At 38.2% G+C, this 18,382-nt stretch overlaps 1 protein-coding gene across 1 annotated transcript in view; it reads right to left on the bottom strand.

The window, feature by feature from the left end:
• LOC120527094 (polypeptide N-acetylgalactosaminyltransferase 18) overlaps positions 1–18,382 on the bottom strand; it is a 776,032-nt gene that overhangs the window by 136,505 nt on the left and 621,145 nt on the right. Inside the window, exon 7 of the mRNA XM_039750177.1 lies at positions 5,596–5,781. Within this exon, the coding sequence (XP_039606111.1) occupies positions 5,596–5,781 (186 nt within the window). The remainder of the gene's footprint in view (positions 1–5,595; positions 5,782–18,382) is intronic.

The following is an 18,382-nucleotide window of genomic DNA, read 5'->3' as shown; positions in this document are numbered from 1 at the left end:
TAAGTAAACATAGATTAAGAAAATGAAATGAATGTAGTTATTTAAACTATGAAAAATATTATTACAGTGGACCGAGAAATGATTTCAACAGGAAAATGTGGGCAAAGTTAGGAACTTATATTTGTAAATCTCACACAAACATCAGAAGGATTTTCTTCACACACAGAACCACAGACACATGAAATAAGAACTGTGGTGAAGAGTACTCTAGGGACATTGAAAATGTGATGTTATTCTGGAGAATTATGTGGATAGGATTGGTAAGCATTTTTGGGCTAAATGGCTTGTTCTTGTCAAAAGTTTTTCTAATGTTGTATCATCCAGCTGCTTTTTGAACTGTCTTCCTCCAAAGAACATCACTCAAATACCAGATAGCATGTTCAATATATGAATAACCAGGCTGTGCAAGAAAGTTTATTTCTAAATATTTAATGATAACCAAGATGAAATGTTTTTGGAACTGCTGAGTTTCAGAAAGTATCTAGTGTGACAGCAAAGCGATTCTAGGCATTAAAGTGACATGCATTTGATTGGAAAACAGACTCTTAAGATGCCAGTGGAAGTAACAGAGTACTAAGCTCATTATGAATTCCTCAGAGGAGCCAGCAGAAAGGAAAAGTTCAGAGAGGCCAGAATGAGGCCGGCTACATTCACTCCCCTTTCTTGTACAGTATGAATCATTAAAATGAAAATTTTGGTGCCCTGCCCATAATCTAGTTACACATCCCTCTAAATATGTGAGCAGGTAATTTATTATGTTAAAGGAACCACCAGAGGACACTTCATACTTTGGAGCTATTTGAGCAGCGAATGATCATGGAAGTCCTGATGTCCTTGAAGCTAGAAGAAGTCTCTAGATAGAGTAGAAACAGATGCAGACTACCACTGCTCATTGAATAAGCACTGGAGCGGGAGCTGAGAACATGTTTAGATAGAATATCAAAGACAGGGACAATGGCAGGGTGTGTTCTGTACCTTTGAATGTTAGAAAATGCAAGCAACCCTATTCAGGGCACAACTCTTCATGTTGATATGTCCAAAGGAGGACATTCTTTGGGACAGATTTCTATTTCTTCTGCTTATTTCAATTTTTGTCTACACTAGTGTATGCCTTCCTTGTGGTATTATGTCCTTCTTGTTTAATAATACATAATGTTATGCAGTAGTAGATCTGTTTTAATTTGCACAAGAAGATTGTATTTCATAATTATAACAAGTGGCCATTTCTTTTTGCATAAAACAGGAGTGTTCTTTTGAGATTGTTTACTTTAAAGTTTAATGATACTTTGTGTAAGTCATATATGTATGAGACAATCAAATCTCGATAAATAAAGTACATTATACTCATTGCATGCAAAGTTGTGTTTATGTGAATATTTCTGGGGAAGAGGGTCCATAGCTTTCATCAGATTCTTTAAGGGGGCCGTGACTCAAAAAAGGTTAAGAATCACTGCTCTAAAGGGACTGCAAAACACATCTTAGAGAACTTTAATTAAAAGTGAAACCTGCAATGTTTGTTAATTATGTCATACTAAGCAAAAAAAATCAATTAAGCTAAAGTTTCATTCACATCTTGAACTGGCTTTGAATTAACAAAATATTATGAGCAAAAATGAACAACCACAGTAGCTGTCCAGTGGCCGCGTTTCAGATCTCTGTCTGATGCAGATCTCTTTCTGCTAACCATTTGTCTTGGCAATGGCTCTGATAATCTCTATATATATAAATTCCAGCCTCTGTCTGTCTGTCTGCCTGTATGTCTGTCCGCTTTTCACGAAAGAACTACTTTATGAATTTAGATGTTTTTTTTCTATAATTTGCTTGATCATTCCAGTTGCTTTTGTGACCTCTTATTGTGCTAATAATCTCAGTTCGCTTGTGGTACCGATTTATTTGTGCGAATGCGGGCCAAGGGGAGGGGGTCGGGGCCCTCCTCACTCAGGTGCCAGCCTCGGGGTGTTAACCTTACCTCTGCGTAGCTAGCGAACGACAGAACTACTTAACTGATTTAGATCGGGTTTTTCCCTTAATTTGCTTAACATTCTGGTTGATTTTGTGACTTCTCTTATTGCACTATTTATCATAGTTTGCTTGTAGTATCGATTTATTTGCACGAATCAGACAGACACGCAGTGGACCTCGGGTAGGGGGGCAGGACCTCGGGGCGTACCTTACCTCTGCTTAGCTAGCGAATGATAGAACTACTTAACGGATTTAGATTGGGCTTTTTTCCTTAATTTGCTTGAACATTCTGGTTGATTTCCTGGCTTCTCTCATTGTGCTATTTATCATAGTTTGGTTACGGTATTGATTTATTTGCACAAATCCGAGAGACACACAGAGGACCGAGGGGAGGGGGGCAGGACCTCGGGGCATACCTTACCTCCACTTAGCTAGCGAACTTTTTAATGGATTTAGATTGTTTTTTTTTACTTAAATTGATTGAACATTCTGGTTGATTTTGATTTTCATCGAGCTATGAATCATAGTTCGCTTGCATGAGAGATATATTTGCGCTAATCCAAGACAGAGGCTCCTCACTGTCCTGTTTCACTACTACGCAGGCAGAGCTGAGGGGGACAGCTAGTGTTAATATACAAAGCTATTTTATTTCAATTTCATTTGCATATTTTTCTTTACTTTTGAAACAAATATTATATATTTAATTTATTTTCTTAAATAGATCAAACTTAAAAAATATGATTAATTAGGGCAAACTTAACCTTCTGGATAATTGTAAACTTTGTAATTGTTTGGCAGAAGGAGCTTTAATGGATGGATGGATGAGATCAAAATTAAGAATTAAAAGTGAAAAAATATTAAATAGCACACAATATCTGTTCTGCAACTAGACAAAATGAGGCATTTTTGAAAAATTAAATAAATGACTTTTACTATCAATTATACTTGCCTTAATATTTAACAGAATCTTACAGAAATAAGCACTGAATAGGAAAAATGTCAGGTGTTGGAAATATAAGAAATTACTGGGTATGTGTTTATGCAACTAACATTGCCTGCTCTGCTTAATACTTCAGAATGGCTTAGCATAAGAGATTTTAAATGAAGTTGCACCCTACATATACTCAGATGTAAAAGACAGCAGTTGGGCAATGTTCAGCTCCCCGAACATAATGCTTCAGTATACTGTACAATATTCTCATAGTGGAGTTCTCACATCTAATCAGGCAGAAGCTGTCAATATGTTCCTATGGAACAAAAATAGCCTCACAAGTACCCCATGGGTAGTGAGGCATACAGGTTTGACAACTACATTTCATGTACAGCTTTTAATGTAAGCACAGATTGTATATAAAAAGGGAAGCAAAACGAAGGAGTTCTTAAAATAATGCAGAACTATACCATTTATCCAAATGAGCCTAACTAGACCACAATATTGCCCTTTGCTGTGAGGTGAGGAATAAGGAAGATGATCTGCTTACACATTAAAATGCTCTAATCTGCCAAATGCGGGCAACGCAAAATGGTAATGCCTGGTAATGTTCAGCTCCCTGAATATAATGTTTCAGGATACTGTACAATATTCAATATATTGAACAATTTTGTACAACCAGTAATGGCGTACTGCATGATAACATGCAGTGAATATACTTGACTTGACCATACTCTGCGCCCGTACGCATCCGCGGTACGGCCATCCTGCTGCCCAGAGTTGATTCTACAATAAAATAAAATACAAATAAAAAGAGTAATAATTCCAAAATCTTTGCTTTTAATATAAAGCTGTAGTGCAGAGTTTCAGCGTAGTATATGTTTACCAAATTTCAGGCTACAGGTTATGTGATTTTTGACCTTGACCATCCTGGGCTGATCTCTGACCTTGGAGGTCAATCATCACCCTGAAAGTGGACAGTCAATAGGTGAAACGGTTTGCGAGCTACAGGTGATTTAAAATCCTGGACAGACAAACGGATAGCCACGGTAGTGTATTATATGGGAAGAATATTGTCCAACATGCCTTCCCTGTAAACATTCTTTCTTCACCTGATTGTTTTTTCCTGTGATATTTCGAAAACATTCTTGGCAGGAGACAGCAGTTATTCTCAGATACAAGCTTCTCTGTGGAACATGTAAACCAATGGGTATATTATTTTAAGATGCTTGTGAAGATACCTGGAGGACAGAGAGGACATTGTCAAATAGGACATGATGGAGGCCTAGCTATTTCTCCCAAGTCACCAATTAGCAGAAGATATTCCTAGGACAAAGCAACAGTGGGCCTGCTATGCACTTGCAAGCAGAAAAGGCAATGAGAAGTTTCGGGAGTCTGGCTTTCCAAAGGAGCGTCACAGATCAGAGGTACACAAATATACCCCGTACCACTGGATGCTGTAGAGGTTTGGTGATATTAATATTCTGAAAGATAATCTTCAACACTGGGAGCGAATCAAGTGAATATTTGTAATTAAAAACCCAAGGGAAGTAACGAAAGGCCTTCCTGCATGTGTGATTTCCTTGTGGGTGAAAATGATTGTGAGGATATAGGTGTAAGAAAGGAATGGCTCCACATATAAACACTATATCCAGCATCTACTGAGTAAGATCTACAGAGGGCCACAGGTGTTTACCACTGTCTCTGTTGTGTGCATGTGTGAAAGTAAAACAGAGAAACTGATTTCACTGTTGTGTTTCAAATTTGCCGCCTTTATTTGGGCTTGGACAGATTACAGGGTTTTGGGTTTGGGCTTTCACTTCATGTCTGTGCAAACTTCTGATCGTGAATATGATAATGTCACTAAAGTTACATTCAAGCTATCTGTTAAAAAACAGCTATCAGTGTCTGGGACACTCTAATCTAATGTAATAAGCTCTGCTCTAGAAGGTTACCCTTCTCTACTTTCAAGCCACTGCCCACTAAAAGATGTTTGTATGTCACTGCGTGCGAGTTCTGGCCTAGCTAGTGAATTAAAATATTATACCTTTGTGTGCACGTTTCCCAACATGAAGTAGTTTTATTTAATCCTTTTCTTATTACAGTTGCGCCCAGGTGCCATCTGCTGTTGAAAGTAGTGAAGTTACATTAAAATTACAGAAAAAGGCCTGCAAAAAATCAATAGAAATGCCCATAATTTATCAAGTTACCTGCGCTGCGCTCATATAACGTTGCTTTTGTTGCACTCTTCTGTTGACTTCCCTTGACGTAATTTGATTTAGATATGAGACTCTTCATTGTAAAAATGTTCCTGACTAAGGACCTATGAAGCTAGTGTGGTTAGTACTACTGACTGAAGGATCTGTACTGGGTTCAAATGCCACATCTGTCGATTAGTCACATTTTCCCTGGGCATTTTGGCCAAGCTTCCCGTGTCTACCATACTTCTAGAAAAAGCCTAGTTATTTATAAACCATCTGCAATAAATGTTTGCCATCTAACAGAAATTTAGTTAGAAGCAACTTCCTGGATGGTTCAAAATTTAGTGACTCAAGTAAAAGTTTTAATTGTAAAAATGAAGTTCAGGCTAAGACCACATTGTCTTTTAATTCAAACAATACACAAATGAATACAAAATTATAATGAAACTTTATAAAATTTATTAGATTCTGTACATGCTACTGGAAATCCAAACTACCCACCTCTTGAGGTATGTTCCAGGCCATATAGACATGGCTTTTGAACTCGTCCATCCAAACCTCCGCCACTCTGAGTGCATTTCTTCTGACATGGGCTGTCAAATCTTCAGTATATGGCTTATGGGCTCTTTCAATATGTGCTATTCTGGAACATGGCAGTACTTCAACACTGCCCCCACACTGCCAGACCTAAGAATACACAGATTTTTGGCATTATAGAATTGCAGGTATTTCTACATGAATAACAAATAACAAAGGGCAAACTTCCAAGAATGGTTGAATAAGGCTATGCAGTCTGAGTTAAGACAAATGAGCAGCTAGCCCACAAAATCGGTTAATTATATAATACTTGATGTGGAATTTTTCCCTTTTGCATTTTACCTGTTACTACTTAATTTAAACATGAAAAAGCAGTTATTATAATTCAAATATTCCTGGAAATCTAATCAGTTTGATGAAGGCTACAAACAATGTATGCAGTAATATTTATAATGAAACCTAATTCACCCATCTGTTTTCAGAATGCAATCCAGCTTTTATGAGATGCTGAACAGCATAATGTACAAGCCAGCAACCAGCCTAGGGCAGGAAATCAATCTGACAAAGAGCACACTGATGCACACAACCACACTCAGTCAAAGTGGGACAATTTAGAGTTCACTATTAAACAAAAGTGTAGAAAAGGTATATATTGTAGCACTAAAGAGGTGAAGGTTTGGGCTCCAGAGGACACCCTGTTTAATGCTGAGATGAAATGAAAAAGAAGGGAAGACATCAGAAGGAGTAATGCTAATCATGCTAGCAGTCTTCACTGCTTTCCATGAGCTATTCAAGGCTTCTCGATGGGAGAGATCAATCCTCATGAGATGCTGGTTGTAAAATGGTGGCAGTATATATACAGAGCAGGCACGAAGAGGAAGGACTTGCAATTCAAACTAGAAAGTTTCTTCTGGGGATTTTCCTTGTGAGGGTCTGGGTCAGCTCTACACTACCTTGTCGCTATTGGGGGCCTAGTCATGAATCGAGATGAGCCAGGCAATGCACCGTGTAGCAGAGCAGTAGGTGCAAAAGTGACAGGTACTTTTCTTGAAATCAATCAAAAATCAGTGTTCAAAAAGTGCAGTGCATCCAATTATTTGCCATGTGGAGGTTAAAATATTCAGATAATAAATATTCCATCGCATCAAAACAAGGTTAAAATCACAGGGAGGAATCTGTTCTTTAAAAAACAAGCAGTGCTTGGGCATTATTCTAAAACCAACGTCTCCTCTTCTTACCCTGCATAGGATCCTGCAGCCAGAGGAGATGTCCTTCCAACAGGCACAGTCAACCATCTCATCCAACTCTCGCTTCCACTCCTTGGCATTAAACAAGAGTGAACATCGGGCAACTCCAGCTACCCCAAAAATGCTCAGTTGGTGTGGCCCATCTTCAGCTCCCCTTGAGCGTTGGCTCTATGCTCCTCCAGAGGCTCTCCTCCTGGCTGCCTGCCTCCTCTCCTCCTCAACCTGACGTCTCCCGATCCTGCCTTCGTCTCTCTTTCTCCCCTCTTTAACCTCTTGTTTCTCTTATTTTTTTCTGATCTTTCCCTTTTCTCTCACTGCCATGCAGGCTCTTCTTTATGTGGCCTGATGTGGCGCTACCTCCGAGGCATGAGTGAGGCACCTGACTGATCCACTTGCCTTACACCTGAGTATGCGATCAGCCAAGCACCGCAATCAACCCCTGAGCAAAGTGTGCTAGTGCACACCTGCACCCAACTGGAGCCTACGCGGTCTTGGGATGTGATTATTTAAAACCAGCACAACGTCATGGACCACTTATCACACTCCTTCAATCTTGAGTCTGAGATGGAAACCAGGTTAGTAGTTTTGCTTCAATTTTTGTCTTCACCCTGCGTTTCTCTTCACCAAGAACTGTGAAACACTTCTGAAACTCAAGTGTGTGACAATATACAGTATATTAAAAAGAAATTTCAAACATCTTTAATTGTTATTTAAAAAACTTCCACTAATGAAGAGTCAAGTAACATGTCACTGGGTACAGGGTATATTCAAGACATAATAAATAGCTTGGAATAAAAGGACTTAAAATAAATAAATCAACTCCTCACAAAATTTAACTTATGGTCTTACAAAAGCTTGTATCCTTATATATAATTTGATACCATCTGTATGTATGGTGTTCGCAGCAATACCTCGAGCAGCCACAAGAGCAGCGGCCGCGGGAAAGATGCATAGGAAACAAAGTCACATGACAGACACGGAACGTAGACTTGCTAAGGTGACCACACGTACACAAGGCGCACTACAAACGGATGAGCAGCGTACGGCTACAAATGCTACTAACGCTGAAAGAAATCGTGCAAATCGGACACAAAGGACAGAAGTGCTACAGAATGCTACTAACGCTGACAGACATCGTGCCAGCCGTGCACAAGCAACTGAAGAAACTCGAGTAGCCGCAAATGCAGCACGGGTTGAAAGAAATCGAGCAGCCCGTGCCTTGCAGCGGCCGAAAAGGTCTATTTTAACCACAAATCAGTGCCATGATAACAAAATCATTTCAAGGTTTTAACAAAATAAATAATTCTTTACGAAGAAAGTATGGATTTCACAAACGTTGAATTCGTAGCCCGATTCGATCAGGCTCCCAGTCGCTAGTTTATAGATAAAACTATAATTTATATTTTTGATTGATAAAAAAAAAACAGTGACACTTTGGGAGATGAAGCCATATCTCTATCATTATATAAAAAAGGAATACGGGCCAAGCCAGGTAATTGTAGATCCCTTAGCTTAATTTACTTTCAATGTGTATTAATGACAGCTATTACAAATCACAACACAGAAATCAACTTTCCATTACACTCATATTAATGTGTAGTGCTAGATTTTTTAAAAAGAAGAATAACATACATCTGAAAGCAAAAGAGTGTATAATATTCCTGGAACAAGACAATGGGAACTGGTGTGTTTTCTGAATTAGCTGATATCAAAAATGAAATGCTTCCTGGATCAGTTCTAGGACTGCTGCTTTTTTAAATAAATGATTTATAAAGGTATAAAAGGGTTTTTAAAAAACGAGTATGGAACTAAATTAGGCGGATTAGCTAATCCATTAGGTTTTACATAAACACACTTTTAAATATCATATCATTTTTTACAGTAGGAGACAAAAAATATTTTTGAATAACATTTACTGAAGCATTTAAAAGCAGGCTTAATAGATTAGGTTGGTGCAGTGGTTAGCACTGCTGCCTCACAATGTCTCCTCCACGGTTTGTTTCCTAAGGGATGGCCCGTTTTGCTGACTTTCAGTGTTCTTATTATGAGCTCAGTCTTGGGATCCTTCACTTGTAACACAATCATATGACATGCTATCATTTGGTCAGATGACTGCATACTAATCTGATGTGAGTGTAGCTCTGTACTGTGTATATATATATATATATATATATATATATATATATATATATATATATATATATATATATATATATATATATATATATATATATATGATTTCTGTGACACTACTATAACATCTTGATGGACCTAAGGGTCTTTTCTTAATTGCACAACTTTACATGTTGCTACTTCAGTCCTCCCAAAGCAGGGTGCATTTTTCCAACTGTTGCAAATAAGTTTCAGTCAGGATTTTCTGAAGAAGAGAAAGGAGACACAAAATAAAAAAGTAATTGACGGAATCACATGGAACATTTGTCCAAGAAAGCAGTCTTGCTTGTACCTTGTGGCCTGGGATTAAAAATTAGGTCATTGTCCCTCTTGCATGTTCTAAAAGGTGAGTAAAGGATTTTCAGTCATAGCCTTTGTTTACATAATCTTAACAAGTCCGAGGCAGCCCCTCCTGCAAAGACCAGTTGTCTAGTCGGACATACCTGGTGACTCACTCCAACTAGTACACACTCTCTTTAATGAAATCATACAGGTTTAATTTTGTCTTTCATCTTAGAGACGGGCACTGGGTCGTTAGAGCTAAGAATAAATTAATGCTTGTCTGGAAACATAATGCACATAAATGCATCAAAAAGGACGCTCGTCTGTCTGATGTCTCAGGTTTTACATACCACGACGGAATGAAAAAAAGGAGGAAAAAAAGGTTGTGGCTGAACTCACCGTTGTACCTGTTGACCCTTCATATAGCGTTGGCTCAGTCAGGCATGTTATTGCCTCTCAGAAAAAGAGGCGAGCATGATTGTGCCAGAAAGTGTGACAAGCCCTGTGATTTTCAATTGCATAAACTGAATTGGTCAGGCAACAAGATCAGCAACTGCAGCTATCAAATGTAACATATTTCATGGCTGGAAGCCATGTAATTTGACATTGGCTTCAAGCTGGTTGTGAGAAAAATGTCTTCTATGTAATCACTTCTATGAAAATGACAAGGAAACAGACCGAGGGGAGGTCAGACATGTGGAAGCAGAGCAGAGGGTGATTGAATGAAGAAGTGCACTGTGACAAATGTGCAGTGGAGGAGGCACAGAGGGAAGCTGAGAAAGAGGTGGTTGGAGATGGATCAAAGGTTCTAAACAGAATGGGTCTCACCCCATTGATGTCCAGAACCACAGACAGTACAGGAAAGTCTGTCCAACTTAGTTAAACCACAAAATGACTGTTAGGTTGGTTATTTAAAATCAGCCTTGCTTGGATAGCACAAAAGCAGCATGTGAAGGATTTTGCCTATAGTAACACACAGTTGCCTTTATTCGTGCTAATACAATTTTTAATAGTTCCAAATATATATTATCTGGATTTCTGATATTTGGAAATGAAAGGCCTGGATTATCTTTTCATTCATCATCTTTCGTTAAATTTTGTATTATTGTCTCTTTCATTAGTGAACTTTTCTTTGGTTGTTTATTTATGGCCTTAATCTTTCAAGAATTGCTCTCAGTTTATCAAAAATGAAGTATATTAGGGTATAGACAATGTAATGACACTGCACATTTAATGATGTCTTCACTTCCACGAATGCCTTTAATGATTAGAGAGCAAATATGAGCTCTTGTATTAATGATATTTTTCAATGTATTCCTTCAGTTTATAAAAATGTCTAAAAATGTGCTCAGTTGAGATAGGGTCAGTGCCTGTACCAAGAGGGGCTGCCTGATAAGAAAAAATTTAGAAAATGTAGAAACTGCAGCTTATGTAACACTAAATAGAGGAAAGGCCAGTTTTAGCAAAAGACTGACAAGAAAACACGCACTGAAAGTAAGGACAAAAATCAGCATTACAATGTAGGAAGATGGACACAGCCAGGGAGTGGTCAGCCCTATAAATATAATGGGTACTTTTCTTAAGAGGAAACAGAGAGACAGAAAGAGGCTAGGAGACAAGGGTCACAGTATTACAATGAGGACAGCACACCTTCTGATCAGGTGCATGGTTCGGAATAAAGAAACTTGAGACTATGTTGTCTGTTCAAGGGTGAAATCCAGGTGGACTAGCAGTAAGGAACTAATTTTTCTTGCATCAGATGTGAAAAAGTGGAGAACTAATGCCTTTTTAAGAAAGGTATCACTGAAGCTCTGTGAGAGACGTAACTCTATAAGTGCAACATAGGGGTGAATGGACTCTAAGGCCATTTAAAGGAATTTGTCCATGTAGGCCATGAATGGCCATGTAGATAGCATTTGTTCATGTACAGCAGTCAACAAAGTGTCTCCTTGGAGAAACCAGATAACTCACAACAAAGGTCTAATTTACTCTAGGAGACTGGTAGGGTGAGGTTCTTGAGGGATCCAGTAAGTTTACTAGACATTCCATATTTCCCAGGATAATCACATATTTCTAGGCCAATTATACTGTCTTGGTTTCTTTTTTAATCCTCCTTTTTCTTGTATTTTAAACAAGACTCATTTCTTAGTCTTGTCAGTCCTTGCAGAAAGAGCATTTTGGGGGCGACATGCTTCAATGCACTAAAAATCACCAATCAAGTCAATTCTGTTTAAAACAGGCATTATCAGACCAATCAGATATTCCTTATTTATAAAGCAAAGCTTAACGAACTGGAAACTGTGCAAGTGAAAGGCCCTTAGTTCTGAGATGGCTTGCTTTAGCTACATGCTTAATCCATCAAAATGACTACGAGTGTGTACTTTTTTAACAAAGGACTTTAGAGAGAATTTAAATCTCTGAAATAAAAGTGTTTGATTCCAAGGACAACAAACTGACATGCCAATCACATGGAGGTAGATGTTCTATCTCCCATGGAGGACACAGAGATATTACCCAGCATATCAATACTAAGAAAATACATGAAGATGCCAAAAAGTGTAATTGTGCCAGGTAGGCCAAGACTCGAAGCAGACACGATTTATGCAAATGCAGGGCTGTTCGTATATACCATCATTCAGCAGTATAAATAAACCATGACCTGAGTGGCTGTATAGGATTTTCTAATTCAATTGAGTTACTGTATATGCAGGTAGTGTCAGAGTGGTTGTGCATAGCATTGTAATATAGCAATGAGCCACCAGCAGGTATATAAAGTGTTGTTTAAAATAATACCTTATTACAAGTGGCTTTGAAGGGGGTATTTATTTGTTTTATTCTTTAGAGTTGTCATGTGTATGAGCAGTGCAAATGTGTTTGTATAAAACATTGTATAGCCATGATACCCCTGGTCCACACTCCCCAACACCACCCTGTCCCACCCAGAGGGGAAGTCCCATACTCTTTCAGTGAGAATCTGCTTTCCCTAGTGATACAGAGATGGGTAAATGGATATGAAATGAAAAGGGAGTGTTCTGTGGTACTTGAAATGTAGTCCACCTTACAAGCCAGACAGGAATTCAAGCCTGCATTGGTACACCCAAAAGACAGATATCTTCAGTTTGTGCAACTTTTTTTTTATTTACTATATGTAAACACATATGATTTTTGGAGGACCCGCACATGGCTAAGATCAGTTTTTATCCTACTACTAAAGAAAGGTGACGCCAGGGACTGTACAAACTACAGAACAATCGCCCTGATCCCCCAAGCCACCAAAGTACTTCTAAAGTATATTAAAAAGCACTTGGGCAACATCCTTGATCAAAAACTTCTTGACGTCCAAGCTGGATTCCATGAGGGCAGAGGAACCCGTGATCAAATCACAAACTTGAGGTGGATCATAGAAAAGATGAGGGAGTACCAGAAGAAGCTCTACCTGTGCTTCATTGATTATACCATGGCTTTTGACTGTCTTGAGCATGATAAGCTTTGAGAAGCACTGAATGAGGTAGGAGTGTCAGTGCACCTGAACAGGGTAATCAAATCACTCTACTACGATCAAGAAGCCACAGTGCAACCCAGGTATGGAGACACAGAATGGTTCAACATCAAAAAGGGTACAAGGTAAGTAGGCATCCTCTCTCCTTTTCTTTTCAACCTCTGTGCCGAAGTAAACATGAGGAAGCTGGACTTGAATGTTCTGAGTGTTGGAGTGAAAATAGGCAGAAGAACCATCAGCAATTTGAGATACATAGATGATACTGCCCTGCTGGCAGAGAGTGAGAAGGACCTCAAGAAGCTATCCAGAAGATGAAAGAAGAAAGCAAGAAGATGGGACTTTACCTGAACATCAAAAAGACCAAGATCATGACTTCCGCCAGTAAGAAAGTCCACATAAAGATCAACAATAAAGAAATAGAAGTGGTTGATAGCTTTGTTTTCCATGGGTCCCTCGATGATCACAATGGTGGTTCAAAAGCAGAGATCAAGTGTCGATCAGCACTGAGGCACACCGCGATGGTGAGCATGGACCAAATATGAAAGTGCAAGGATGTCTCAGTCACCATCAAACGAAGACTGATTACTGCCACTGTGTTCCCAATCGCAACATATATGGCTGAGAGACATGGACGCTGGCAAACAGAAGAAAAATCGATGCCTTTGAGCTGTGGTGCTGGACAAGACTTCTGTGAATCACACCGACAGATAGGATCACCAACAAAGGTCATATAAACCCAGAGTTGTCCCTGGAAGGCAAGATCACCAGACAGAAACTGACCAATTTTGGACATGTGATGAGGGTGAATTTCCTAGAAAAGGAGGTGCTACTCAGAATGGTCAGTGGTAAAAGGAAGCAAGAGAGACCAAAGGTCCGTTGGCCGAATACCATCAAGAATGACATGGGAATGAACATCAAGTAACTGAAAGAAGCTGTAGAAAACAGGGAAGCATGGCAAGGACTGGCCTACAGAGTATACAAGGGTTGGACACGACTGAATGGATAGTAGTAGTAGTAGTAGTAGTAGTAGTAGTAGTAGTAGTAGTAGTAATGGTAGTATGATTTTTGATACTATATATTTTCTTGGTATTGTGGTTGTGGAGGAACTCAATAAGTGTGTTATCTTTATAGTGATTTTAATTTTAACTGCAATATTCAGTTTCCCTTACATAAACATGTGTTATCTGATTGTCCCAGACAGTAAACAGTTAGAAATGCCTACAGTGTCTTGATCAGAACCTCCATTGAGAGACTGAATGAGGAGTCTGAAGTGTCTGGACTTGCAAGTGTTCTGGATAAAAATCAAGATCCGAGCCTTTAATGACCTCTTGGGCACAGCCATCAGCAGTGTGTCTGTCTGCAGAGAGAAAAAGTCGACCTCGTCGAGAGGTTTGCTAACCTTGGCAGTGACATTCATGTCTCTGGTGACTCTTCCCATGAAGTCAGTAGATGGACTGGAAGTGCATAGGGGGTCATTATGTCACTGGAAAGGGGTGTGTGGCACTCCTGATATCTTTGCAAAAGGATGAAGGTCCAAGAATTTAGAGTCCTGGTGCTTAATGTTTTGAGGCCCCAAGCGGATGGACCAGGCCAAGGGGATACCCATGTAGCATCTGGCTGAGGCAGATAGATGGTCATTTCAGGAGGGTGGGATTGGACTGCATGTCTGGGGGGTTGATCCTTAGCTGTTTCACTGTGTGGTGGGTGTGGCAACGTGCTGTACCAGTGCATGCTCCCCAACCTGACATGACCTAACCTACCTACAAAAATGGTGAGCTTGGTTGGGTTTTTATAGAACATTACAAAATACATATAGTACATGTATGATTTATTCAGATTATTTTATTCCAAAAGGAAAAATGTTGTTTAGAGAAAAGAATATTTAGTATACACAGGTTTAATGAAAGAGACAGGCAAAGGGTCACCATGCAAAAGAGATACGCAGAATCAATATAGTCTATGTCTTCATGCTCTAAGTTTACTCTAAGCTTTCCCAAAGTTGTCAGCTATTTTAGCATTTTGTTTTCAGTTTACACTTTCTGGCCATGGACAACACATTAAATTACACATGCTATGGCAAATATTCATGTCATCTAATTTTACCTACACTTTATTTTTGAAAATTAATAAAATGCACAATTGAAAGAAAAGGAATTTTTTATTGCAGAAGTGCTTTCTGCATGTAATATTTTTTCTGAGTAGCTAAAAATACAGCAGGCATCCTAAAATAAAGCCCAGGCAGATTCAATGTACAGTATGTCTTTTTCCTGCCAAATGGAAAGACTTCAGATGGGTGTCCTGGAGAGGTCATTCAAATGCAACTTCCTAAATGATAACAGTTGTGTTGTGGTTGTGTTGTCAGCTGTTTAAAAGCATGGAGACTCTTAGAATCTGTGACAAGGCCTGCACCACTCCTACAGAGCAAAATCACAGATTTGATACCAGCAGATAATTACAGATTGTTCCACATTTGATGCCACTGGTAATGTGCAATTACCTCTGGCTTTTCCTTTCCAGTTAACCAAGTTCTTCCTATGCACTGTTTTATTACAGAACCCCCTAGACAGCTTGTAATTAATCAGCTCAATTTAGTTGCTTCACTGATCAGGTTGTGTAGAATTTCTACAGACCTGGGAAACAAGGAAAACATGCATTTCTGTTTATGAGCCTTTGACTTTTACAATTCAGTGCTAATGATACCAAATCAAAAAACTATCATTAACATAAGCAATAATTCACCAGTAAAAAGACAGTGTAGATTACAATTTCAATGGTAAAGCTTCGTTCTTGTCAAACTTTGGCTATTATTTTAGGCAGCATAATTCAGATGAAAAGAAAATGATTACAGGTATAATATGCAGTGCAACAGCATTAGCATGGACAATAGTGAAATAGTGCCAAAAATGGAAGAAAATTAATAATTAAGAGAACTCAATTAATGACAGTTCACATTTTGTTGAAAAGATGATCAGTCCTCTTAGGTTTTCTTGTCAGCAAAGTTGATATAAACCTTTCAAGGTGTGTGTTATATTCTATTTATGGGAACGTGTTCATACATTTTTATTTAAATGTTCATCCCTTTTGCAGGAGGAGGAATATTAACCTTTTCGTAGTACATCTGCATCTTAATTCCTATCATTTTTGCAGAATTGGTGTTTTCTGAATTACTATTTGCATCTACCTGAGTAATGGATGACTGTGCTCCTCTTGATGTAATTGTATTTAGTTGCACAACAAATTTATCCATGCTTTAATTTTTTTTCTATTATTTTTGTCATATTCATTGCAAACTCTGTTTAACTAAACATCATAATCTAAGTTAATATCACAGGCATTACTAAGGGTAGTACAGGAGACCGAAACAGACAGATTCACAGCACATAACATTAGCAGACATTTGTTGTTTTTCCCGTGAGCTACATTGGAAGTCTTTTTCTGGACAGCAACAAAGCATTTTTAAAGTCATAAAACAAAAGATCATATTGAATATTAGGGGATTTTAGTGGTATTTTTATATTTGTATGTCAGAAATAATGGGGTGCTCAAGCTGCTGGGCCCTCACAAAGCTGGTGTAAAAAAATCAGAACATAACAATGTTGAAATTCCTTTTCTAAGTGATTCTAGGTCATATAATAGTTTTTAAAACTGTATAAAATTGAAAGATGCTCTGTTATTTCTACCAAAGTGTTCACCTATTTTTCTGAAAGTAGGATAAAATCCTATTTATTATTGAAAATTAAACTGTTACTAAAGAAACCTAAATTTGAATCTGAATGGGATAGGAGCAATTTAGATGCCTTGTATGAATAAAATGCGAAGGACAGATGGGTGAATTGAATGTCAATGTCTGCACATTAATGTGAATTTATGGAAATAAGAAATTAAAACCATATTAAGCAGGATGTTGATATTTTTGTCAGTGAAGTCAGAGCTCAGTTAATTGCCTCACTTGAATGACAGCAACATCAGAAATTAATCCTTTATGCAACACAAATGGAATGCCAATAATTTGCCTCTAATTGGCCTGTTAGACTGAAGTTTAAGCCAATGCAGCTGACTTCTACATGCATTTAAGGAGCTCAGAACAAAGAACAGCTTGGGTGCTGGCTTTGCTTCTTAAGCTTTTCTCCTTCAAGAAAGTATCACTCGCCAATACTCCTCTGTAGTTTTTATATGTACAGAGATGCTATTCAGATTACACTTTTCTTTTCACTCATGCCCAGCTTCTCCCAGGGTACAGATTCCCATTTGTCATTAATAAAAATGCCAAGAGAAGTCTGAACAAGTAATGCTTACTAGAAAGAGGAAACATACAAGTTCACTCATTATTTCTTTAAGAAGGTATTTTCATATAAGGAAGGCAGGGGTTTGGAGGTATGGTAGTTCTACTCACTCTTATGGTGCTGGAGAATGGAGATGTGCTGCATATTGATTAGCTCATGGAAGTAAGAATGTCGCTGTACCCTGTACAAGTAATGACACTGACCCTATTAGCCTATACAACTATAAACTGTCAGTGCAACTCTGGCTTATAGTTAACAAAGGACCCTGTTATCTATTCCCATTTTCTAAAAGGTAATGCATTTGTAACATTAGTTATAGTGTAGTTAGTTATAGTTTTCTAGCAACCTGAAGATGTCATGCCAAGATGTAGTACAGAGGCCTAATTAAAATTAGCTCAAATAGTTGATTTGGAAGATGAATGACATAGAAGGGGAAAAAACAAAAGAAAAGTCAGAAGTCAAGCTTGGGGTTAATAACCAAAGGGCACTAAGAAAATCAAATGCCAAAAACACAAAATGGAAGTCAAAACCTGTGCGCCAAAGAATGAAGCCAAAATGGTTCTACTGATTTCTGGTATCCTTTCCCATTCTATAAGCACCTAAATTCATTTGTTGTAATAAAGTAAATACAAATTTTGGACACTAAAAATATCATCCTACCATCTTAAATAGCATCACATCACATGTGGATCACATAACTAGCAATGGGTGTCATTAATAACAATATGGCTACAGCCGTGGAAAATGAGCGACAAAATGGCAGTGCCCACAAGATCAACAAACACCAAAATGGCATGACATATGACTAAAGTAATGATAAAAATGAATAATCAAAACAATAAAAAGAATGTCAAATATACAAAAGCAATAGAGATGGAATCTGCAGTTTCCTAAACAAAATTACGAAAGAAGTATAGGTCTCAAATTGAAAAAAATGGTTTTAAGTATACATTAATCTCTCCTTGATCGCGGGGGTTGTTTGTATTTTAAGCCCTTAGAAACTCTCCCACAATGTTTATAAATATTCTCCGCACAGTTATACAGTAAACCCTTGTTTATCGCGGTTAATCCGCTCCAGACAGATAAACGAATTTCCATGAAGTAGGATTCTTTATTTATAAATCTAATTTTTTCCCAGTTAGAGCATAGAAAACCTGTTTACGACCTTCTAAATACGTTTTTTAACATTATTAGAGCCCTCTAGACATGAAATAACACCCTTTAGTCAAAAGTTTACACTGTGCTCCATGACAAGACAGAGATGGCAG

The sequence above is a fragment of the Polypterus senegalus genome, chromosome 1 (genome assembly GCF_016835505.1).
Source record: "Polypterus senegalus isolate Bchr_013 chromosome 1, ASM1683550v1, whole genome shotgun sequence".
NCBI classification, from domain to species: domain Eukaryota; kingdom Metazoa; phylum Chordata; class Cladistia; order Polypteriformes; family Polypteridae; genus Polypterus; species Polypterus senegalus.
This window is presented reverse-complemented; position numbering and strand designations above follow the sequence as displayed.